The 25,505-nt window shown below is 50.7% G+C and overlaps 2 protein-coding genes across 2 annotated transcripts in view; one reads left to right on the forward strand and one right to left on the reverse strand.

Moving 5' to 3' along the window:
- Positions 1-21,688, reverse strand: part of THUMPD1 (THUMP domain 1 NAT10 acetyltransferase adaptor) — a 35,550-nt gene extending 13,862 nt beyond the window's left edge. Inside the window, exons 1-2 of the mRNA XM_075318017.1 lie at positions 21,427-21,688; positions 9,055-9,238 (exon numbers count right to left, since the gene is read on the reverse strand). Coding sequence (XP_075174132.1) covers positions 9,055-9,238; positions 21,427-21,627 — 385 coding nt within the window. The 5' untranslated portion in view covers positions 21,628-21,688. The remainder of the gene's footprint in view (positions 1-9,054; positions 9,239-21,426) is intronic.
- On the forward strand, positions 21,426-23,670 carry LOC142245368 (E3 ubiquitin/ISG15 ligase TRIM25-like). Its single transcript, XM_075318016.1, has one exon. The coding sequence runs from the start codon at positions 21,860-21,862 to the stop codon at positions 23,429-23,431; it is 1,572 nt and encodes a 523-aa protein (XP_075174131.1). The 5' UTR covers positions 21,426-21,859; the 3' UTR covers positions 23,432-23,670.
- The last annotated feature ends 1,835 nt before the right edge of the window (positions 23,671-25,505 follow it).

A 25,505-nucleotide genomic window follows, 5' to 3' on the forward strand; every position in this document is an offset into this window, starting at 1 on the left:
TCTTGCTGCGTTTTTGCTCACTGCGTCTTTATGCGTTTTTTATCAGTGAACAAAAAAAAAAAAAAAAAAAAAAAAGGTCTGATGTCATTTCCTTCTTCAATATGTTCTTCATTCTCCACTAGTGTATGCAGGAGAGCAGACAGCTGCAGAACTACAAGGCTCAGCATGCTCCATCCAGGACTGTATGCTGGAGGGAGAGTCAGGCGTATCCTGGGGTCTCCATGAAGTGAGTTTGCTATATTTAGCTGGGTCCACCATTGGTCTGTAAAGAAACTGAGTAGGGCCTTTCTATCAGTTTTCTCTCATAATGGGAACATGCATTGACTCTCTATTGTAGGGATTGCATTATGGCCTGATATATCGGATGTATTGGTGACCCTAACCTCAGTAACAACATTTGAGTATTGGGGTGTTGCGATTTATACTGCTTTGTATTATTGATTTATTGCAGTGTATTCATGTATTGCATCTGTATTATTGAATTATTGCAGTGTACACTCCATGTAGATAATTGTGGTTTATGGAGATACCCAGGTGTGGGCTATATGTTTTTAACTGTTTTTAATCTCTTTTTGCAATTTAATAAAATCCTATTTATTTACATGATTGTAAGGTGTGCTTCCCGTTATAAGCAGTACTTTTCTCCTTGTTTGTGACTTATGCCTATACTGCTTGTGGCAGCACCCTGTTTTGTTACTTACGTCAATACTGCTGTGCACCTTTTTTCCTAAAATAGCCAATATTAGACATGGCCACCATGAATTTCTAGTAAAGATAAAAAAAACCACAACACACAGAAAAATATTTTTATTAGAAATAAAACACAACACAATTAGTGACTCCATCTTTATTGAAATAAAGAACCCCCCTCCGCAGTAATCCTGGGTCAAGGGTCCCGCGCCGTCCAATCTGGATCCAATATCATCTGATCGGTTTACTGGAAGGCATACCGATCAGATGATGTGTCAGGTTCAAGTGCCTGAATCACATCACACATCAGCTGATTGTATAAAAGCCGTTTATACAATCAGCAGATGCATCGGTGCAAAAAAAAAAAAAAAACTCACTTATGTGCTGATTACCGGCAGCTCCTGGAGCAGAGTCTGATCCCGTCCGATCGCTGCAGGAGCTGCCGGTAATCAGGGATGAAGTCTACTGACGCATCCGCTGATAACCCGCCGGGCGCTGGCGTCAGCCCGAGACTTACGATCAGCTGACGTGTCAGGTGACTGCATCATGTGATCCATCGCCAGGTCCTGCATCCTGCAGGCATACGTACCCATGGAGACTGCACACACCCGGAGCGGCGGTACCGGGAGGATCTGGGAGCGGGCATGGCACCGGAAGGCTGTAGACAGGCGAGTATGACTTTTTTTTTTTCTACTGTTCACTTTTGATTTCACAGCCGCTTCCACCTCCCGCCCAGACATGGCGCCGCACGGCAGCATACATGCACAGGACGGGAGGTGGAGGCAGCGGTGACGGTACCGGGAGGATTCACGCTTCTGTGTTTACTAACAGAAGTAATCCTTTTCCTGTACACGTCACTTTACTACCCACCTCCTGCGTTTATAGCTGCGTTTTTGGTTTTAGAAACGCACCAAAACGCAGCTATTTGCGTTTCTCATTGCGTTTTTCAACATCCCATTGCACTCAATGGATGAAAAGCGCAGTGAAAAACGCGGGAATAATTGACATGCTGCGTTTTTGTGGCACCATAAAAATGCAGCTGAAAAAAAACGCTGTGTGCAGGCAGCAAAAATGAAAACTCAGACTTTGCTGGGGATGCAAAGTCATGCAGTTTTCTGAGCAAAAACGCACCCGAAAACTGAGCAAAAACGCCGCGAAAAACGCACTGTGAACTTACCCTAAAAACGCACTTGCTAATAGCACAACTTCATCGCTTATCTTATCAATCCCTATGTATGAGACACCGGCCATGTGTCTATAACATTCGCCTCCCCAACATGTTTCACCTATACAGGAGTCATCAGGGGGATTGAGGCTCAAGAAGGGAATTTTGTTTACTTACCGTAAATTCCTTTTCTTCTAGCTCCTATTGGGAGACCCAGACAATTGGTGTATAGCTTCTGCCTCCGGAGGCCACACAAAGTATTACACTTTAAAAAGTGTAACCCCTCCCCTCTGCCTATACACCCTCCCGTGCATCACGGGCTCATCAGTTTTGGTGCCAAAGCAGGAAGGAGGAAACTTATAAATTGGTCTAAGGTAAATTCAATCCGAAGGATGTTCGGAGAACTGAAACCATGAACCAAAAGAACAATTAAACATGAACAACATGTGTACACAAAAGAACAACAGCCCGAAGGGAACAGGGGCGGGTGCTGGGTCTCCCAATAGGAGCTAGAAGAAAAGGAATTTACGGTAAGTAAACAAAATTCCCTTCTTCTTTGTCGCTCCATTGGGAGACCCAGACAATTGGGATGTCCAAAAGCAATCCCTGGGTGGGTAAAAGAATACCTCGATAAAAAGAGCCGAAAAACGGCCCCCTCTTACAGGTGGGCAACTGCCGCCTGAAGGAGTCGCCTACCTAGGCTGGCATCTGCCGAATCATCGGCATGCACCTGATAGTGTTTCGTGAAAGTGTGCAGACTCGACCAGGTAGCCGCCTGACACCTGCCGAGCCGTAGCCTGGTGTCGCAATGCCCAGGACACCGACGGCTCTGGTAGAATGGGCCTTCAGCCCTGCAGCAATAGGAAGCCTAAAAGAACGGTAGGCTTCAAGAATCGGTTCCTTGATACACCGAGCCAAGGTTGACTTGAAAACCTGAAATCCCTTACTCTGGCCCGCGATAAGGACAAGAGCGCATCAGACCGGCGCAGGGGCGCCGTGTGAGAAATGTAGAGCTGGAGTGCTCTCACCAGATCTAATAAATGCAAATCCTTTTCACATTGGTGAACTGGATGCGGACCCAAAGAGGGTAAGACGATATCCTGATTGAGATGAAACGGGGATACCTTAGGGAGAAAGTCCGGGACCGGACGTAGAACCACCCTATCCTGGTGAAACACCAGGAAGGGGGCTTTGCATGACAGCGCTGCTAGCTGAGACACTCTTCTGAGTGATGTGACTGCCACTAGGAAGGCCACCCTTTGCGAAAGGCGAGATAGAGAGATCCCGCATCGGCTCGAAAAAGTGGCTTCTGAAGAGTCGTCAGCACCCTGTTAAGATCCGAGGGTGTTAACGGACGCTCGTAAGGTGGGACCGGAAAGCGCCGATACTTGTCCCTTGAGAGAGCCGAGAGACAAGCCCTTGTCCATTCCGGATTGAAGGAAAGAAAGAAAGTGGGTAAGGCAAAAGGCCAGGGAGTAAAACCCTGATCAGAGCACCAGGATAAGAAGATCCTCCAAGTCCTGTGATAGATCTTGGCGGATGTTTGTTTCCTGGCCTGTCTCATGGTGGCAATGACATCTGGAGATATCCCTGATGACGCTAGGAGCCAGGACTCAATGGCCACACAGTCAGGTTTAGAGCCGTAGAATTCAGAAGGAAATATGGCCCTTAAGGCAGCAAGTCTGGTCGGTCTGGGAGAGTCCACGGTTGACCCACCGTGAGGTGCCACAGATCCGGGTCCCACGATCACCTCGGCCAGTCTGGAGCAACGAGGATGGCGCGGCGACAGTCTGACCTGATCTTGCGTAACACTCTGGGCAGTAGTGCCAGAGGAGGAAATACATAAGGCAGTCGAAACTGCGACCGGTCGCGAACTAGCGCGTCTGCCGCCAGAGCTCTGTGATCCTTGGACCGAGCCATGAATGCCGGGACTTTGTTGTAGTGCCGAGACGCCATTAGATCGACGTCCGGCGTTCCCCAGCGGCAACAGATCTCTAGAAACATGTGCGGGTGAAGAGACCATTCCCCTGCGTCCATGCCCTGGCGACTGAGAAAATCTGCTTCCCAGTTTTCTACGCCCGGGATGTGAACTGCGGAGATGTTGGAGGCTGTGGCTTCCGCCCACAGCCGAATCCGCCGAACTGCTCGGAAGGCTTGACGACTGCGTGTGCCGCCCTGGTGGTTGATGTACGCAACCGCCTTGGCGTTGTCCGACTGAATTCGGATCTGCCTGCCCTCCAGCTACCGCTGGAACACCTTCAGGGCTAGATCCACTGCCCTTATCTCCAGAACATTGATCTGAAGGGAGGACTCTGTCGGAGTCCAGGTTCCCTGAGCCGAGTGGTGGAGGAAGACCGCTCCCCACCCTGACAGACTCGCGTCCGTCGTGACCACAGCCCCGGCTGGGGGCCGGAAGGATTTTTCCTTCGCCCAGGAAGTGGAAAGAAGACACCACTGAAGAGAGGTTTTGCTGCAAGGGAAAGAGAGACGTTCTTGTCTAGGGACGTCGACCTCCTGTCCCATTTGCGGTGTCCGATAGAATCGGACGCAGACGAAACTGTGCAAGGGAACTGCCTCCCTTGCTGCCACCATCTTCCTGAGAAAGTGCATGAGGCGCCTCAAGGGGTGACTGGGCCCGAAGGAGAGATTGCACCCCTGTCTGTAGTGAACGCTGACTATGCAGCGGAGCTTCACTATCGCTGAGAGAGTATGAAACTCCATCCCGAGATAAGTCATTGATTGGGTCGGTGTCAGTTTTGACCTTGGAATTTTGATGATCCACCCGAACCCCTGGAGAGTCTCCAGAGCAATGGTCAGGTTGTGTTGACATGCCACCCAGGAGGGTGTCTTGACTAGAAGATCGTCTAGGTAAATGATCACCGAGTGGCCCTGAGAGTGTAGGACCGCCACCACTGCTGCCATGACCTTGGTGAAGACCCGTGGGGCTGTCGCCAGGCCGAAAGGCAGTGCCACGAACTGAAGGTGTTCGTCCCTGATGGCGAAACGCAGAAAGCGTTGAAGCTCGGGTGCGATCGGCACATGGAGATAAGCATCCTTGATGTCAATTGATGCTCTGAAGAAACGAGTCGGAGGACGAGAGCAGAGCTCTATCCTGTAACCGTGAGACAGAATGTCTCTCACCCATCGGTCTTGGACATGTGGCCACCAGGCGTCGCAAAGCGGGAGAGCCTGCCACCGACCGAGGACGCGGTCTTGGTGAGGCCGAAGTCATGAGGAAGCCGCCTTGTGACTTACACCGCCATGCAGAAGAGTTCCTCTAGCCCTCCTCTGACCTGTTGGACGTGGAGGAACGGAACTTTGCTGAGGACCGAAATGACCGAAACCTTTGGACTGGGGCAAGGACGAGACCTTTCCCTTGGACTGTCTAGTAACTTCATCCAATTGCTCGCCAAACAAACGGTCGCCAGAAAATGGCAAACCGGTTAAGAACTTCTTGGAAGCAGAGCCTGCCTTCCATTCACGTAGCCACATGGCCCTGCAGACTGCCACCGAATTGGTGGATGCTACCGCTGTACGGCTCGCAGAGTCCAGGAACGGCGTTCATGGCGTAGAACGAAAAAACCTACGCCTGAGAAGTGAAGGACACAACCTGCGTGGCAGAGGTATGTGCAACCGCAATAATCTCAGCCCACCAGGCGTCGCAAAAGCGGGAGCAGAGAAGCTGAGATAGCTTGGAGTGCCCTCACGGCTGCGAAGGCTGAAGCAAAAGATGCGACTATGGCTTCCTAGATGGAGTTCATCATAAGCTTTATTTGCCTGTCAGTGGCATTCGTGAGAGATGGACATCTGCCACTAATACTACGGATCTAGCCGCCAGCCTAGAGACTGGAGGATCCACCCTGTGACACTGAGCCCAACCCTTAACCACATCAGGGGGGAAAAGGGTAACGCGTGTCAATAAGGCGCTTAGTAAGCGCTTGTCCGTCAAGCTCTGTGCTTCTGGACGGCCCCTCTGGAGTTAGAGTGATCGAAACACGCACTCCTGATGAAGTCGGGGAAGGTTCCTAGCGGGCCCGCTTAGCCTATCATAGGCCGCGGTCCGTGACGGAGTTCTCACCGTGGGATCTGGGTGTTACCCCAGGAGCCCCTTGTTGTACCGACCCAGAGGAACCCGGGAGCGATGAACTCACAGCTCCCTGGCCCTGTGTTATCGGTCTGGACTGCAAGGTTTCCAGTATCTTAGCAGACCCTCTGTCCATAGACTGAGTCCTGGAATGTGAAAGCTACTCAGAGATTTGCTGATTCCAACATGCAAACTCTGTCCCTGTCAACTGTGCAGTGCCTGTAATATAGCCGCACAAGAGGTACAGGTTGTAAAATAAGCCAGTGCCTTGGCACCCTTACTCTTTAAGAGCAGACAACAGCATGTCGTCCGCAGAGTAAACAGTGAGGGTATACAGCCAAAAGCAAATAATGCTGCCGAACAGTGAGATCATATACCATATAAATAAACATATATATATACACTGCGGCACCAAGGGGGGTCAGCACCTGAAAAACTGGTGCCCCCCAGTGCTCAGTGATGGGGAAGGAGGATACCAACGTATGCTCCAGCCCTCCCTGCCGACGTCCAGTCGGCCGTCCCGTCGTTACCCCTGACTGGCAGGCCCGAGAACGGGAGTATATGGCACTAGGCCGTAAGAGCCGGGGACTAAATTTAAAAACGCGGCCGGCAAACATGGCGCGGTCAGTGCGGTAATCCCAGTCTCACAAACCACTCAGCAACCGCTGCGGCGTTTGTAACACAGATGCTGCATGCACCGTCCCTCAGGGGACACAGAGTACCTTATGATGCAGGGCTCTGTCCCTGATGATGTCCAGTCTCCTGTCCGTCAGAATCCCCCCGGGGCTGCGGATGGAGCCCGGTCCCAGTGCATGGCGACCGGTTAGGATCCCCCTCTCCCAGAGCAGTGGAGCAGACTCTGAGATCCTCCACCGGCAGAATTATAACAATGGCTGCCGGCGTTCCGAGGGGAGGAGAGAGCCGTGGGCGGAACCGCAAAAGTGCGGGAACCTGGTGGCCCATAGTGATCAGTGAGGGGGGCGGAGGACAGCGAAGTGTGCTCCAGCCCTCACTGTCGGCATCATACCGACCGTCCCGCCTTTCTCCCTGACTGGCAGGCTCAGGGGCGGGAGTTTAACACACTAGGCCGCAAAAGCCGGGGACTAAAGTAAAAACTGCGGCCGGCAAACAGGCACGGTCGGCGCGGTAGTCCCAGACAAAAAAATCCACACCGCAGTCGCAGCTGCGTCTGAGGCCAAGGTGCTTCATGCACCGTCCCAACGGGGACACAGAGTACCTGTAGATGCAGGGCCATGTCCCTGACGATACTCCGTCTCCTGTCCGGCAGATTCCCCCAGGGGCTGCGGAGGGAGCCCGGTCCCAGTAGCTGGATGACCGGTTAGGATCCCACTTCCCCAGAGCCCCTAAGGGATGGGGAAGGAAAACGGCATGTGGCTCCTGCCTGTGTACCCGCAATGGGTACCTCAACCTTAACAGCACCGCCGACTCAGTGGGGTGAGAAGGGAGCATGCCGGGGGCCCTGTTAGGGGCCCTCTTTTCTACCATCCGATAAAATCAGCAGCTGCTGCTGACTAAAATGTGGAGCATTGTGTGCATGTGTGCCTCCTTCAACACAAAGCATAAAAACTGATGAGCCCGTGATGCACGGGAGGGTGTATAGCAGAGGGGAGGGGTTACACTTTTTAAAGTGTAATACTTTGTGTGGCCTCCGGAGGCAGAAGCTATACACCAATTGTCTGGGTCTCCCAATGGAGCGACAAAGAAATCATTTTTTTTTATTATTATTTTTTTTTTCTGCTGCTGGATGGGGTGGACATTTTTACTTCTAAACCGCAAGTATGGCGGCCGCTGTATATAGAAGACTATGGTCGGTGACTGACACCACCTTCTACACTGTGGTGCTTCATTTATCTCTGTAATGGCTTCTGCAAATCCGCTCCTATCCAAACGATAGGTCACCAATATTAAAGTAATGGAACGAGTTTTTAAGAACGTCAACTATATCCATCTGAGAATGATCAGTCCTCAGACTCTTCCTGCCGCTCATCTATAATAGCGGGCACAAGATGTATTTAAAAGGGAACCGGTCACCAGATTTGGGGCCTATAAGCTGCGGCCATCACCAGTGGGCTTTTGTATTCTAACATGCTGTATATAAGAGCCCAGGCCGCTGTGTAGAACATAAAAATGACTTTATAATACTCACCTAAAGGGCGGTGCAGAATGGTCAGATGAGTGGCTCCGTTCTTTGAGTGTGATGCCTCTTCCTTCGGCCATCTTTGTCCTCCTTCTGAAGCCGGGGTGCATGACGCGTCCTACGTCATCCACACAGGTCAGAATTGATTTCCTGCGCAGGCGCACTTTGATCTGTCCTCAGCAATGCAGATCAAAGTATTGTAGTGCGCCTGCGTAGGGCCTCAATGCCGGCCTGTGTGGAGGACGTAGGATGCCTCATGCACCCAGGATACAGAATACAGAAGGAGGACAATGATGGCCGAAAGAGGAGGCGCCAGTACTGGAGAACGGAGACACCCATCTGACCAGTCTGCACCGCACGTTAGGCGAGTATTATAAAGTGATTTTTACATTCTACACAGCGGCCTGGGCTCTTATATACAGCATTCTAACATACTGTATATAAGAGCCCAGTGGTGGTGGCCGCAGCTTATAGACACCAAAAGCTGGCGACAGGTTCCCTTTAACAGAGCACTGCAGGGCTAGTACAAGCATGGTCCATATTCCTTGGGGTATATTTACACTGGTCAGATGAACAACGGCTAAGAATTGGATAATCTGCTTTGTGTTATTGTACAAATGTTGTAGATGAATTTTACAAAACCTCACACACAAGCTGCAGAAAACAAAAATCAGCGTCAATTGAGCAAGACTCTGGAGGTCACAGCCACGACCTGTTGATTTGGATTTTACCCTTTACAATACAAGAGATGAAATCTGCAGTAAATACTCAGCATATGGTGCACGTGGAAGAAATAGGACATTTCCTTGAATGTGTCATTTGTCTAAGCGGGCCTTGCACAAATCCATCCACCTGCACCTGACCCCATTCACACATATGGAAGAGGTTTCAAATCTGCCGCCTGTGGACCCCCCTCTCCAGCAACAGTCATATAGAGGGGGTGGGAGCTGATCTTACCTACATTAAGGGTCCTGATGAATATCACATTATTAGCTCCGCTTTCTACTGACTGAAATCGGCGCAAATTCTTTTCGGTTGATGTCCGAATTTGGTCAACTTCTTTCTTCAGTGCGGCTTCAACGTCATCCTCATCTTCCTCCTCCTCCTCGCTGCTTGAGAGTCTGTCTTCTTTATCACAGAGCTGTAAATGGAGAAAGAAATTGAAAAAGTTTAATCCATCAACAGCATTTACTTATAATTCAGGGATGTATAACCTCAATGCAAGTGTCTGCTGCAAAGAAATCCACACTGAAAACTGAATACATATACAATGCAAGTGAATGGCGCCGCATCAGTTCTATCTCTATATAGTGACCCCGGTCCCCCAACTGTGTCGGGAACTGTCACGCCGCCCTATTCTAAGCAATGGAGGCCGGCTGCTATACCCTGAACAGATTGGGCGAGCAGGCACCATAAGGTGAAGATACACAGTCCTATACATCAATGGAACTTGGGCTCAATTAAGAGTATAACTGTGCAGGGAAACAAGGCAAAGAAGGGAATTTTGTTTACTTACCGTAAATTCCTTTTCTTCTAGCTCCAATTGGGAGACCCAGACAGTGGGTGTATAGCTACTGCCTCTGGAGGCCGCACAAAGAACTACACTTAAAAGTGTAAGGCCCCTCCCCTTCTGGCTATACACCCTCCCGTAGGAGTACAGATTCCTCAGTTTTAGTACCAAAGCAAGAAGGAGGAAAGCCAATAACAGTTTCAAAAACAAATTCAATCCGATAACTAGATCGGAGAACTTAAGAAACAACGTGAACAACATGTGCACCCGAAAAAAAACGAAACCCTAAAAACAGATAGGGCGGGTGCTGGGTCTCCCAATTGGAGCTAGAAGAAAAGGAATTTACGGTAAGTAAACAAAATTCCCTTCTTTTTCGCTCCTAATTGGGAGACCCAGACAGTGGGACGTCCAAAAGCAGTCCCTGGGTGGGTAAAAAGATACCACATGAACGGGCTGTCATACAGCCTCTTCCTACAGGTGGGCCACCGCCGCCTGGAGGACCTGTCTACCTAGGCTGGCGTCTGCCGAAGCGTAGGTATGCACTTGATAGTGTTTGGTAAACGTGTGCAGACTCGACCAGGTAGCCGCCTGGCACACTTGCTGAGCCGTAGCCTGATGCCTCAACGCCCAGGACGCACCAACGGCTCTGGTAGAATGGGCCTTCAGTCCAGATGGAATCTGAAGCCCAGCAGAACGGTATGTGTGAAGAATTGGTTCCTTGATCCACCGCGCCAGGGTGGATTTGGAAGCTTGCGATCCCTTATGCTGACCAGCGACTAGGACAAAGAGCGCATCCGAACGGCGTAGAGGCGCCGTGCGAGAAATGTAAATCCTGAGTGCTCTCACCAGGTCCAACAGATGTAAACCCTTTTCAAATTGGTGAACTGGATGCGGACACAAAGATGGCAAAGTGATATCCTGATTGAGATGAAAGGAAGAAACCACCTTGGGAGAAAACTCTGGAATTGGACGCAGTACTACCTTGTCTTGGTGAAATACCAGGAAGGGAGATTTGCAAGATAACGCCGCCAGCTCGGACACTCTTCGAAGAGACGTGACCGCTACAAGAAAAACTACCTTTTGTGAAAGCCGAGAAAGGGGAACCTCTTTCAAAGGCTCGAAAGGCGGCTTTTGAAGAGCAAGGAGAACCTTGTTCAGATCCCAGGGTTCCAATGGCCGTCTGTAAGGAGGAACGATATGACAAACTCCTTGGAGAAACGTGCGTACTTTAGAAAGCTGTGCCAAGCGCTTCTGAAAGAATACGGATAACGCGGAGACTTGACCCTTAAGCGAGCTAAGGGACAAACCTTTTTCCAACCCAGACTGCAGGAAGGAAAGAAAAATTGGCAATGCAAATGGCCAGGGAGAAAACCCTTGAGCCAAGCACCACGCTAAGAATATCTTCCACGTCCTGTGATAGATCTTAGCTGAGGATGGTTTTCTAGCCTGTCTCATTGTGGCAAAAACTCCCTGAGATAAACCTGAGGCCGCTAGGATCCAGGACTCAATGGCCACACAGTCAGGTTCAGGGCCGCAGAATTCAGATGGAAAAACGGCCCTTGAGACAGCAGATCTGGACGGTCTGGTAGTGCCCACGGTTGGCCTACCGTGAGATGCCACAGATCCGGGTACCACGACCTTCTTGGCCAATTTGGAGCGACGAGTATGGCTCGCTGGCAGTCGGACTTGATTTTCCGGAGAACTCTGGGTAACAATGCTAGAGGTGGGAACACATAGGGGAGTCGGAATTGCGACCAATCCTGAACCAACGCGTCTGCCGCCAGCGCTCGGTGATCGTGAGACCGTGCCATGAAAACTGGGACCTTGTTGTTGTGCCGTGACGCCATCAGATCGACGTCCGGCGACCCCCAGCGGCAACAGATCTGTTGAAACACGTCCGGGTGAAGGGACCATTCTCCTGCGTCCATGCCCTGGCGACTGAGAAAGTCTGCTTCCCAGTTTTCCACGCCTGGGATGTGAACTGCAGATATGGTGGACGCTCTGCTTTCCACCCACGTCAAAATCCGCTGGACTTCTTGAAAAGCTTGGCGACTGCGTGTTCCCCCTTGGTGGTTGATGTACGCCACCGCCGTGGAATTGTCCGACTGAATCCGAATCTGCTTGCCTTCCAGCCATTGTTGGAAGGCACGCAGGGCAAGATAGATTGCTCTGATTTCCAGAACATTGATCTGCAAGGTGGACTCTTCCTGAGTCCACGTCCCCTGAGCCCTGTGGTGGAGAAACACCGCTCCCCACCCTGATAGGCTCGCATCTGTCGTGACCACTGCCCAGGACGGGGGAAGGAACGACTTTCCCTGTGACAATGAGTTGGGGAGAAGCCACCAACGTAGAGAGTCCTTGGCAGTCTGAGAGAGGGAGACAGTCCTGTCGAGGGACGTCGAATTCCCATCCCATTGGCGCAGAATGTCCCATTGGAGAGGGCGCAGATGAAACTGCGCGAACGGGACTGCCTCCATTGCTGCTACCATCTTTCCTAGGAAATGCATGAGGCGCCTCAGTGAATGCGACTGGCTCTGAAGAAGAGATTGCACTCCAGTCCGTAGCGAGCACTGCTTGTCCAGTGGAAGCCTCACTATCGCTGATAGAGTATGAAACTCCATGCCAAGATAAGTCAGAGATTGGGTCGGGGTTAGATGAGACTTTGGAAAGTTGATAATCCACCCGAAAGTCTGGAGAGTGTCTAGCGCCACCTTCAGACTGTGTTGGCATGCTTCTTGAGAGGATGCCTTTATAAGCAGGTCGTCTAGGTACGGGATGACCGAGTGACCCTGCGAGTGCAGAACAGCTACTACTGCTGCCATGACTTTGGTGAAGACCCGGGGGGCTGTTGCCAGACCGAAGGGTAACGCTACGAACTGTAGGTGCTCGTCGTGTATGACGAAGCGTAGGAAACGCTGATGCTCTGGTGCAATCGGCACGTGGAGATACGCATCTTTGATGTCTATTGATGCTAGAAAATCTCCCTGAGACATTGAGGCTATGACGGAGCGTAGGGATTCCATCCGGAACCTCCTGACTTTTACGTGTCTGTTGAGCAACTTCAGATCCAGGACGGGACGATACGATCCGTCCTTTTTTGGGACCACAAACAGATTGGAGTAAAAACCGTGACCCTGTTCCTGAAGAGGGACGGAGGTCACCACTCCTTCCGCCTTTAGAGCGGCCACCGCCTGCAACAGAGCATCGGCTCGGTCTGGTGGTGGAGAAGTTCTGAAGAAACGAGTTGGCGGACGAGAACCGAACTCTATCCTGTACCCGTGAGATAGAATATCTCTCACCCAACGGTCTTTGACATTTGCTAGCCAAATGTCGCCAAAGTGGGACAGCCTCCCACCGACCGCGGGTGTGGGCATCGGAGACCGCAAGTCAGGAGGACGTCGTTTTGGCAACGGTTCCTCCGGCTGGTCTTTTTGGGCGTGACTGAGACCTCCAAGAATTTGAACGTCTCTGGTCCTTTTGAGTCTTTTTTGACGAGGCGAATTGGGACCTGCCCTGTCCTCGAAAGGACCGATAACCAGACTGACCCCTCCTCTGTTGGGGCTTGTTTTGTCTGTGTTGCGGTAAGGAAGAGTCCTTACCCTTGGAGTGTTTGATGATTTCATCCAAACGCTCTCCAAACAATCGGTCACGAGAAAAAGGCAAATTGGTTAAGCACTTCTTGGAATGAGAATCTGCTTTCCAATGTCTCAACCACAGAGCCCTACGCAAAACAACTGAGTTGGCTGACGCCACTGCCGTGCGGCTTGTAGCGTCAAGAACAGCATTAATCGCGTACGACGCGAATGCCGCCATTTGCGAGGTCAATGGTGCTACCTGCGGGGCAAATGCACGTGTGACTGAGTCGACTCGCGCAAGCCCGGCCGTGATAGCTTGGAGTGCCCATACGGCCGCAAAAGAAGGCGCTAATGACGCTCCAATCGCTTCATAGATGGATTTCAGCCAGAGCTCCATCTGCCTGTCAGTGGCATCTTTAAGTGCCGCTCCATCTTCAACAGCAACCAAGGATCTGGCTGCAAGCCTGGAAATTGGAGGATCCACTTTTGGACACTGGGTCCAACCCTTGACCACTTCAGAGGGAAAAGGGTAGCGTGTATCTTTAAGTCGTTTAGGAAAACGCCTTTCAGGATAAGCGTGGGGTTTCTGGATTGCGTCTCTGAAGTCAGCGTGGTCCAGAAAAGTGCTTAATGTACGCTTAGGGTATCTGAAATGGATTCTCTCGTGCTGCGAAGCTGACTCCTCTACAGGAGGAGCTGGTGGGGAAATATTCAACATCTTATTGATGTTAAATATAAGATCATTAACTATGGCGTCACCATCTGGTGTATCTAGATTGAGAGCGGTCCCAGGATCAGAATCCTGATCAGTTAAGTCCGCCTCATCACCCATAGATTCATCCCGCTGGGATCCAGACCATTGAGATGAATGTGAAGGCCCGTCATAACGAGCCCGCTTAGGCTGCCCGGGGCCATCGTCCGAGTCAGAGTCTTCACCCTGAGGTGTAGATGCCCGTCCCGGAGCTAGGAGCTGAGGGGGACCAGGGGGCAATACATGCACAGTGTCCGTGGTCTGAAGTACAGGCCTAGCTCGCAATGTGTCAAGAATTTGTGACATAGTGAGAGACATTCTGTCAGCAAAAGCTGCAAACTCAGTCCCTGTCACCTGGACAGCATTCACAGGTGGTACACCCTGGGACACGTCCAGCAGAGGTCCCGACTGTGCAAGCGCCGCAGGGGCCGAGCACTGCACACAATGGGGGTCCGTGGAGCCTGCCGGTAGAAAAGTCCCACATGCGGTGCAGGAAGCATACAATGTCTGTGCCTTGGCACCCTTGCGTTTTACGGGCGACATGCTGCTGGCTCTCTGTATGTGAGAGAGTCTATAGCCAAAGGGCGACCAGCGCTATGCAATACCAAGTATTTGTAGCCACAAAATACTAAGGATACTACGAGCACAAGAGGGGGTGAGCCCACTGGGCTGCTTACCGCCCGCTGAACAGCGGGTAAGAGGCTGCAGAATGCCTTGTCTGGGTCTCCCCGGCTCCCCTCTGCAGCTCAGCGTGTCAGCAAGAATGGCTGCAGGCTTCTGTGGAGAGGGGCGGTCCGTGGGAGTTCCCAAACAAAAGTGCGGGAACAGTGTCCCCTCTGTGCTGACTGTGAGGGCTGGAGTATGTAAAAACGACTCCAGCCCTCAGCGCTGATGCACTGGCCAGCGTCCCGCCCCTCTCCTGACTGGCAGGTCTGTGGGCGGGAACGAACGAACGCAGGCCGCAAAAGCCGGGGACTCGAGTTATCAGCGCGGCCGCCGTAAAAGCGCGGGCCGCGCTGAAGTCCCCGGCGCACCGCAAGTGCCAGCCGCGCCGCTGTTCAAGCGGCCGGCGCGACCGAGTTCTAGCGTGGGCAGCGTCCCGCCCCTCTCCTGACTGGCAGGTCTGGGGGCGGGAACGAAAGGAAGCAGGCCGCAAAAGCCGGGGACTGTAGTTATCAGCGCGGCCGCCGTAAAAGCGCAGGCCGCGCTGAAGTCCCCGGCGCACTACAAGTGCCAGCCGCGCCGCAGTCCCAGCGGCCGGCGCGGACTATTTCCATAAATGTGCCTGCTTCAGCAAAGCTGAATGAGGCCATGGCACAGGCGCCGCAGCGCTGATGTCCCCCGGCGCACTACAACACCCAGCATGCTGCGGTGTGAGCGCCAGATACACGGGGACACAGAGTACCTTGAGGAAGCAGGGCCATGTCCCTGATGTACTCCGCTCCATCCAGCATCTTCTCCAGGGGCTGTAGATGGAGCACGGTCTCTGTGCCTGGAGACCGGTAAATCCCACTTCACCCAGAGCCCTGTAAAAAGGGATGGGGAAGGAATCAGCATGTGGGCTCCTGCCGCCGTACCCGCAATGGGTACCTCAACCTTACAAACACCTCCGACATAAGTGGGGTGAGAAGGGAGCATGCTGGGAGTCTGTATAGACCCTCTTTTCTTCCATCCGACATAGTCAGCAGCTGCTGCTGACTAAGAACAATGGAGCTATGCGTGCGTGTCTGACCTCCTTGCGCACAAAGCTAAAACTGAGGAATCTGTACTCCTACGGGAGGGTGTATAGCCAGAAGGGGAGGGGCCTTACACTTTTAAGTGTAGTTCTTTGTGCGGCCTCCAGAGGCAGTAGCTATACACCCACTGTCTGGGTCTCCCAATTAGGAGCGAAAAAGAAAGGGCTGGTAAGGGAACCCGAAATACAGGCAGCACAAATCACAACCTGGCGGCATGACTTACTGAGAAATGCTGCAATATATCATGGAAAAACAGTTTCAATATCACATGGGTAACTTCTCTGCCCAGCTCCAGTTGACCGACAGGTCTCTATGTACACACGTGGGTTAATCACTTGGAGTGGGGCGGGGTAAAGTCAGATCCCTGTGAACAATCCCTTTAAGGCTGCTTTCATACATCAGTTTTTTGCCATCAGGCACAATCCGTTGAAAAAACTGATCTGACGGATCAGGCAAAAAAAACGGATCTGTCCCAGTTTCCCCCTTTTGGCGTGAGAGGGGTTTTTTTTCCTTTCCAGAAGTGAATTTACATACGTTCTGGGCATGCCCAGAAACAAAAACGGATCCGTTGCCTGATTCCATTTTTTTACAGATGATGACGGGTCCAGTGCCCATAGGCTTCCGTTGTAAAAAAAAAAAAAGAAAAAAAAAAGTGGACTGAACCAGATCCATCGCAATCGTTTTTTTGCCGGACGCAAGAAATATTGCATTGTGCGCTGCTTCTGGCGGCCGTACAGACAAATGTCGCCGGATCCGTCGCACGCCGGATCAAAATGCAAGGCCATGCAGCACAATCCGGCTCAAAAACAAAAACGGCGCCGGATCCGTTTTTTTCCAAAAATGCCAGATTGCGCATGATGGCAAAAAGTGATGTGTGAAAGAGGCCGTACATGATGCGTCCTGTCCGGCGGCCACACAGAAAAATTTTGCCGGATCAAACGCAACACCATGCGGCACAATCCGGCACTAATACAAGACTATGGGGGGGGAAATGGATCCGGCGCCGGATCTGTTTTATCCGCATTTTGCCTGATTGTGCCTGATGGCAAAAAACGGATGTGTGAAAGCAGCCTAATTCTCATGTTGGGAGGTCCATATAGATCAGCACCAAGCAGAAAGTGAGGTCATATCCTAAGGCTATGTGCCCACGCTGCGGATTTACCGCGGATTTTGCCGCGGATTTGCCGAAAATCTGCAGCAGCAGCACTTCCAAGCCATTTCAATGGCATTTTGGAAATGCTGTGCCCATGCTGCGGATTTTTCCGCGGCGGATTTGCCGCGGATTTTGATGCGGAAAAATCTGCAGCATGTCAATTATTGTTGCGGATTTTGGTGCGGATTTTTCCCATGCAAGTCAATGCAAGGTGTAAAATCCGCAAGAAATCCGCAGGTCTGTTCCCACAGGCTCTTTTTCCTGCGGATTTGGTGCGGATCTCGCAAACAAATCCGCAGGAAGTGATGTAGGATAGTTCAGGAAGAGGAAGTTTCACCATTTTGTAGTGTAGAGTAGTGGCAGTGTAGTCGTGTTGTGTCCGGACTCTGGATTGCCAGCTAAAAGCAGCTAGTTACAGGCTGCTTGCTTTTAGCTGGCAAAACAGGATCCCAGGTCTTTTTTCACAATTCTTTTAAAAAAAAAAAAAAAAAAAAAAATGTGCTCCGCTGTATTTTCACTGTCCAGCCCGATGCAAGCAAGCAACTGAGGGCTGTGCTTCTCAGCGGGATAAGGCTGAAGCATTCTCTGCCCCTCCCGCTGAGAAAAACAGTCCTCAGCTGCCCCTGAAAATGGCGGCTTCATTGTGAAGCGCCATTCTCAGGTGCTGTACCGAGGCTCATCCAGCCGCCCTGATGCATTTGGCTGACTGGGTAATCTGAATGGGTTAATGCCAGTTTTCTGCAAACTGGCACTAAGCCCGAGGTTCATAATGACATGCCTGTGTAGACACGGCCATTATGAACCTCCGTTTGGTAATAAAGAAAAGAAAACACTTTTTGAAAAATTTTATTTGAAATAAAAACACACACACATCCCTGATTCCCATCTTTATTACTCCCTGAATCCCCCGACGATAATCCATGACAGCTCCGATGTGCACCCGGCTGACCCGGGCACTGGCGTCAGCCGGTCACAGCAGCCGTCAGTGTACGAGATGCTGCACAGCTCTCTTCTGTCTGCTGGGACCGGCTGACGTCCGTGCCCGGGTCACATGAGTGCACATCAGAGCCCGGCACATCAGCTGGTCGGTGTGCAGTCAGCTGACCCGCCCGCGCTCGCGAATTAAGTCAGCTGACGATGTGCAGTCATGTGACCCGGGCACGGACGTCAGCCGGTCCCAGCAGCCGTCAGTGTACGAGATGCTGCAAAGCTCTCTTCCATCTGCTGGGACCGGTTGACGTCCGTGCCTGGGTCAGATGAGTGCACATCGGCCGACTATTCAGCTGTCGATGTGCACTCAGCTGACCCGCCCGCGCTCGCGAATTAAGTCAGCTGACCGGCTGACTTCTGTGCCCGGGTCAGCTGATGCTGTGAAGTCAGCTGACCCGAGCTCAGCTATGAACTGAGCTGACCCGGCCAGTGAGTTCTGCCGCTCCCAGCAGCCGGCAGAGAGCTTTCCTGTGATATTGTCCTGGATTAACCTCTGAGGCTTGGGAGTAATAAAGATGGGAATCAGGGATGTTTGTGTGTTTTTATTTCAAATAAAATTTTTCAAAAAGTGTTTTCTTTTCTTTATTACCAAATGGAGGTTCATAATGGCCGTGTCTACACAGGCATGACATTATGAACCTCGGGCTTAGTGCCAGTTTGCAGAAAACTGGCATTAACCCCTTCAGATTACCCAGCCAGCCAAATGCATCAGGGCGGCTGGATGAGCCTCGGTACAGCACCTGAGAATGGCGCTTCACAATGAAGCCGCCATTTTCAGGGGCAGCTGAGGACTGTTTTTCTCAGCGGGAGGGGCAGAGAATGCTTCAGCCTTATCCCGCTGAGAAGCACAGCCCCCAGTTGCTTGCTTGCATCGGGCTGGACAGTGAAAATACAGCCGAGCACATTTTTTTTTTTTTTTTAAATAACAGTGAAAGGGAACATGGGACCACATTTTTTGGCTATAAGCTGCGGCCACCACCACTGGGTTATTATATACAGCCTGTTAGAATGTAAGAGCCCAGTGGTGTTGGCAGAGCCCAGTGGTGTTGGCAGAGCCCAGTGGTGTTGGCAGAGCCCAGTGGTGTTGGCAGAGCCCAGTGGTGTTGGCAGAGCCCAGTGGTGTTGGCAGAGCCCAGTGGTGTTGGCAGAGCCCAGTGGTGTTGGCCGCAGCTTTTCTGTATAAGCACACTGTGAGACTGCTAACAAAATGGATAATGGAGAAGAAAGGAGGGTTGGGACAGGAAATGACACAAAGAGACTTTTTTTTGCCTTCAAAACAGTCAAAGCTTTATTCAGAAACACATTAGAGTACAATGGACAAAATCCGCATCAAAATCCGCAACGAAATCCGCGTCAAATCCGCAGCTATGCTAAGGTGCGGATTCTGGGGGAAAGCTGCGGATTTTGAGGCACAAAAATCCGCAGCAACATTCTCTCGTGGACACATAGCCTAAGGATATGCCTTTAAAAAGGTTGTCACATGACCAGATCTGCCCTGAATGTCTAATACACACCAGTATTCTCTCAGGAACTGGGATCCCCCAACCACAGGAGATTTTAGCTGGAACTTCGAGAAGAGACTCCGGTCAGTGGCCACAATTCTCCAATCTGTGTTATTGAGCACTTCTGGACATTTAGGCTATGTGCCCATGTTGCATTTTTATGTGCATAAAAGCTGCATAAAAAATTACTGGTTCTGGCAAGAAAAAAAAACTGATGAAAAATGCATTGTGTCTTCTTTTTGTGTTTTTTTTTTTTAACTCCTGGTGACCACGTGGGTTCAGTAGCTGTACCCCCACCAGGTCTCTGGCTGATATTATAGCCGGGATCTGGCTCTCACTGACCGGAGCGGTGCCTGCGCTGCTCCCAGCAGTTTAACCCCCTAAATGCTGTGATCAGTGCAATCGCAGCAATGTTGAAGGCAGGGTGACTGATTGCTGACCTCTCCCTGGCAACTGGGTCCCTGAAATGTGATCACAGGGACCTGATCGCTGCCATAGTAACCCTGGGTCGTAACCATGATGACCCCGGGTTACTGAGCTATGGAGATCCTGGCACACCATGCTGTATGCACAGTGTGTGAGGCAAAGTGCTGCGATATAATCCATTGTAGTGATAAAGCACTGAAGGGGTTTATATAAACACAGAGGAAAAAAAAAAGTTGCAGAAACAATTGACATGCTGCTTTTTTCAACATCAAAATCTGCGCACAGCAAGTCAGGATTCTCAGACTTTGCTGGGATGCTTTTTCCTTGCTTTTATTGATTAAAAGAAGCAAGGAAGAACGCATGAAAAAAAGCCACGTGGGCACACGGCCTAAGGCTGTGCACGCACGTGTGCGTATTGCAGAAGTTACGCTGCGATCTGCACCGCAGCGTAACTGCATGCGTCCTGCGTCCCCAGCACATTCTATGAAGATTGTGCATGAGACGTGCGCACGTGGCGTATTAGAGCGCAGCGATTCGGCTGCTGCCCGAAGCGCTGCGTTCTAAGAAATGACATGTCACTTCTTCCGTGCGCTTTGCATGCTGTCTATATGGAGAGGCAGCACACAGAGCGCACGAATTCTGCAGGCACCAGGCGCTTCAGAACGGAGCTTTTCAGCCGCACTCTGAAGCGGACCTTTTGTGTGCGGTGCAGAGCGCACACAGCCTTACTGTCTTCCTACAGAATCACATTTTAAGGGTATGAGCCCACACTCAGGATTAGTAGCATTTCTCTGCGTTTTACAACACAATCACAGTGGATGGGATTAATAGAAATCTCTTAACCTCTGTGCTTCTTTAACACTGTGTTACTGGTTTCACACATCTGGCATTTCACCGCTTTGCCGGATCCATCACACTCCAGTACAGTGCAATACAGTACAATGGCATCGCGGCAAGCTAACATGCTGTCATGTGACCGGAGCTTGCCACGATGCCATTGTACTGTAATGCACTGTACTGGAGTGTGACGGATCCGGCAAACCGACAAAATGCTGGATGTGTGAGACCGGCCTAAAATGACAACCTCTGTGCTTCTCTAACGCTGTGTAAACCGACCTATGGAGCAGGTTTCCCATCTGCAAGTCAGTTTCTCGTGTGGAGAGTCTCCTGTGCGGGAGAAGGCAGAAAAAAAATAGGCTGTGTCCAGAGCCCCACATAACCCCGATCGTGGGTGCCTCCCCCTAAAAGCTGTTCCCAATATCGGAAGTGATCACCTATTCACAGGAGATAACCTTGATTGGTGAGGGTCCGACTGTCGGGAACCCCACCGATGGCGGAGTACAGTGCGGAGCCATCTCATAGAAAATTAATAGAGCAGAGGCGGCATGAGTGCTCCCCTCCAATTGAAGGGAGGCATTTCAGGGCCCTGTCTATGGATCATATGCGGTTCCAGCACCCACCTATCAGCAGATCTGCAGCCTACAAGTATCTGAGGTTTCTGTGACCAGATTCACATACAATGGAAAGTAATCTGAGTGGAGAATAAGAGTTAGATTGGTCCAAAAGCAGAAAGAAATAGCAGCTGATACAGGACTACAACTCCCAGCATGTCATTACAATAAACAGCTGCCATTGCATGCCGGGAGTTGTAGTTCCACAGACCCATGAGGCACACGTGACACGCACCTTCTCGGCGCCGTACAGCTCGTCTCCGTACTCGTTGAGCAGACTGTAGGCTTCCCCCACGCACCTCCTCTCGTTCATGTTGCAGGTGATGAGGATGCCCTGCATGCCCACCTCCAGCTGCCGGGCCCCCCGGTGCCGTTTGGCGCTGCTCACGTACTGAGCCTTTGCTCTCTTTTTCCCCTTCTGAACCTCGGCACTCATCGTGGCTGCAGAGTGACACGCAAATGACCGGGTCTATGGCGGCGCGGAGCGATGACGTCACCGGAAAAGGCGGAGCCTCCCAACACAATGCGGAAGCGCCAAACCGGAAGTAGTAGTACACGTGCGTGCTGGAGTGGCGTTGTCAGTCGGTTTCCAGCCTTGGGGGTTACCTCTCCGCCCTCCTCAGATATAGAAGCCTTTGAGCCTCCACTTTCTGAGCTTTCACCCTACAATGGCGTCTGCTGAGCTGAGAGAGGAGCTGAACTGCTCCATCTGCCTGAGCCTCTATACAGAGCCTGTATCCCTGAGCTGTGGGCACAACTTCTGCCGCTCGTGTATTGTGAGCGTGCTGGACGCACAGGAGGCGGCTGGAGTGTATCCCTGTCCGGAGTGCAGGACAGAATATCCGGAGCGTCCGGTCCTGGAGAAGAACCGGAAGCTGAGGAACATCGTGGAACGCTTCGTATCTGCTCAGCCCAACATGGCGGAGCCCAGAATAACCTGCGCTTACTGCGATTCCCCCACCGCGGCTGTAAGAACGTGTCTGCAGTGTGACAACTCCCTGTGCGCCAAACACCTGGCAGCCCACAATAAGACGATGGATCACATACTATTAGAGCCAACTCGCTCACTTGGCAACAGAAAATGTACGCTCCATAAGAAGGTTCTGGAGTATTTCTGCCCGCAGGACGCGGCTTGTCTGTGCGTGTCCTGCTGCTTGGTTGGAGAACACCGGGGACACCTGGTGGAACTCTTAGATGAGGCTTCGGAAAAAAAGAAGGAAAAGCTAAGGGAATATCTGGATGATCTAATCCCAAAAAAAGCAAAAATTCAGGAGAGAGTCGAGAATCTGCAGTCTGATAAGAGGAGCGTCCATAAGAAAGCCTCTGATAAGAAGAAAAACATCAGCAAGATATTTAAGGACATTAAGAAGCAGCTGGAAACGGCAGAAGCTAAAGCGCTGAGTGAGGTCTCCAGGCAGGAGAAGACGATTGTGTCCCAGATATCGCATCTGATCAAGAAGTTGGAAATAAAGGAGGACGAGATGTGCAGGAAGATGCATTATGTGGAGGAGATGTGTCGTGTCACTGACCCTATAAGACTCTTACAAGAAAGTGACACTACTACATCTAGTCATGGAGATGATGAGGAGTCGGACACTGGGGATGATGAGGGAGAGGTCAGTTTTGAGGAGGATCTGGATGAGGTTCTGATCTCGCTGACCTTACACCGATCCCTGAAGGATATTGTCACCGATGTAACATCCCAGCTTGAGATTCAAGTTCCAGATATATTGCTGGATGTGGACACTGCTTCTAAGTTTATACAGTTGTCAGATGATCTGAAAGTGGCATTCTCTTCAGAAGAAGAACAGAACAGACTGGAATCTCCAGGAAGATTTCTGGACTATACCCAGGTGTTAAGCAGATGTGGCCTCATCTCGGGAAGACATTACTGGGAGGTGGAGTGGAACCAGATTGGAGAAATGGAAGTCGGAATGACCTATCCCAGTATAGAACGGGAAGGAGAGGAGTCTAATACTAGACTTAATGATAAATCTTGGTGTCTGTGTATGTCTAATGAAACATATGAAGTATGTCACAACTCGGAAACATTAACCCTAAGTGTAAAGTCAACATTCCCAATAATTGGAGTCTTCTTAGACTATGAGGCAGGGTGTCTGTCCTTCTATGAACTAAGGGACCAAATCAGGCACTTGCACACCTTCACTGCCTCCTTCACCGAACCTCTACATGTCGCCTTCTATGTGGATGATGGAGCGTCTGCTACAATAACAAGCTGAGGCTGGTGCCGTCCACGTCACATTTATTACTACGTTATTTCTTGTTACAGTGATACATCGATATAGGAAGTTAGCAACGTCCTCTAATGATATAATGTATGTTGTGTTTTTCATGGCAGAATTTGTCATATGGTATATTTTTTTTCTTTCCCATTCCCGGACATTATTTGCAGAATACTTCATTGAGCCAAATGGAAATATTAATGTGCGAATTGTCCTGAGATTGGTCATTGTTCACATTAAACGATTAATCCTATCTGAAAGTGGAGTGCTGATACATACCTGGGACATGTCAGTGTCTGTGGACTTGAATCTGATCCTGAGACGGAAGGGGCGGCAGCATTAGTTTATTGTAGCCTCCGACATATTGGAGCTCTGGACTCCCATGGTGCAGGGAGTTGCTGTAGGGTCAGATTGGGGGGGGGCATATCAGGTGGTCAGGAGCACTATGCACGGTGAACAGGGAAGGCACAGAGCACTCCTTCAGTTTTGGGATGTGCAAGATCCGCACCAATTAGAAATCAATGTCATATTCTATCTATATATTACTGTGGGAAAACCACCAAGTCAACGTCAGCTTGAGATAACTGATGTGATCAGTTTGTCTATATCAATTATTAATCTAGTAGACCGGTGTTTCGCAAACTCCAGTCCTCACAGCCCTCAACAGGTCATGTATTCAGGATTTCCGTGGTATTACATAGGTGATGATTCCATCATCTGTTCACTGCTAATGAAAATCCTGAAAACATGAACTGTTGGGGGTCGTGAGGACTGCAGTTTGGGAAACACTGTGATATGCATAGTACTGAACTTAAAGGGGTAGTTCACTACTTAGCACTAGTGGCCACATCGATATAATGTCCAGAAACAAGGCTTCTGTCAAATACTTTGTGTTGGGTTGGTTGCCTCTGAGCGGCACTATTGTGGTCCGCTCATCCCCATTGTGTGACCCTCGGGCTCCCTGACCTCTGAGATCTGGTGATATCACATAAGCTGAGGTGGGCCACAGTCTCCGTTAGTGACTGGGCTGTGGGCAGAGCTTTCCCGCACATCATTCATCAGTCCTGCTTGCGGCGCTCTGCAGTGAAGGAGTGCGCGTGCGATGCTGGGCTTGGATGAGCGGTGAAACTCCGCCCACAGCCCAGTCGCTCACGGAGACTGGGCCCACCTCGGTGATGTCAGGTCAAATGGAAGTTGACGTGACCTCATCGGATCTCAGAGGTTACGGAACCCAAGGAGTCACCTCATGGGGATGAGCCAACTGCAGTAGCGCTGCCTAGAGGCTGAATTGGCTAAACAAGGTATTTGAAAAAAGCCTTCCCTATCAGTTTTACAAGGATGTGGCCACTATTGCAGAATAGTAAACCACCCCTTTAATTATGTTCTTATTCCTGGAAACAACTTTTAAAATGTAAGACAAATCCTCGTTTTAAAAGATGTGTTGCCGAGTGAAGAGCAAATATTCATTTGGAGGTTTCCTTTCATTGGCCAGAAAGCTTTCGAATCTGTAGGAAGGAGTGCTGCTTACAGGTACCGGTCATTTGACAGTGGGGGTGGTGAAATTTTGAGTCCTAATAGACTTTGGCACCCCGGAAGCTGCCACTGCAGCCCTGGTTTCCTTGCTATATCACTACCCACAGTCAGGGGTGGACATATCAATTGTGCATCCTGTGCAGACGCACTGGGGTCTAGGATGTCAGGGGGCCCATTTCTACCTCCAAAGCAGGAATATGTGTGCATTTTGATGAATTATATGACTAAAAAGGGCCCCCATACTGTTTTATACAGGGGCCTTATTCTGTCTTTGTCCACCAGTGCCGGTACCAGTACCAGTAGATGCTGTTTGTATCCCTGTGGTAGGTACGCCAGTGCATTTGATAATTGTTTCAAGCACAAAACTGAAATATAGTAGAAGAATGGGATGAGATTAACCTTACATGCTCTCCTAGCATGGCCAAGGCCTCTGCCGGTTTCTGTTATATAATTAATGCAGTCAATCATAAGATCTAGAGAGTCCAGGTTTGTACTTGGCGTGCTTCACAAATGGTCACCTGACTGCTGCAGCCAATCA

The sequence above is a fragment of the Anomaloglossus baeobatrachus genome, chromosome 7, assembly GCF_048569485.1.
Source record: "Anomaloglossus baeobatrachus isolate aAnoBae1 chromosome 7, aAnoBae1.hap1, whole genome shotgun sequence".
Taxonomy (NCBI): Eukaryota; Metazoa; Chordata; class Amphibia; order Anura; family Aromobatidae; genus Anomaloglossus; species Anomaloglossus baeobatrachus.

Excerpts from the sequence above, each read along its gene's own strand:
- LOC142245368 (XM_075318016.1), top strand. The coding sequence starts at position 21,860 with ATGGCGTCTGCTGAGCTGAGAGAGGAGCTGAACTGCTCCATCTGCCTG.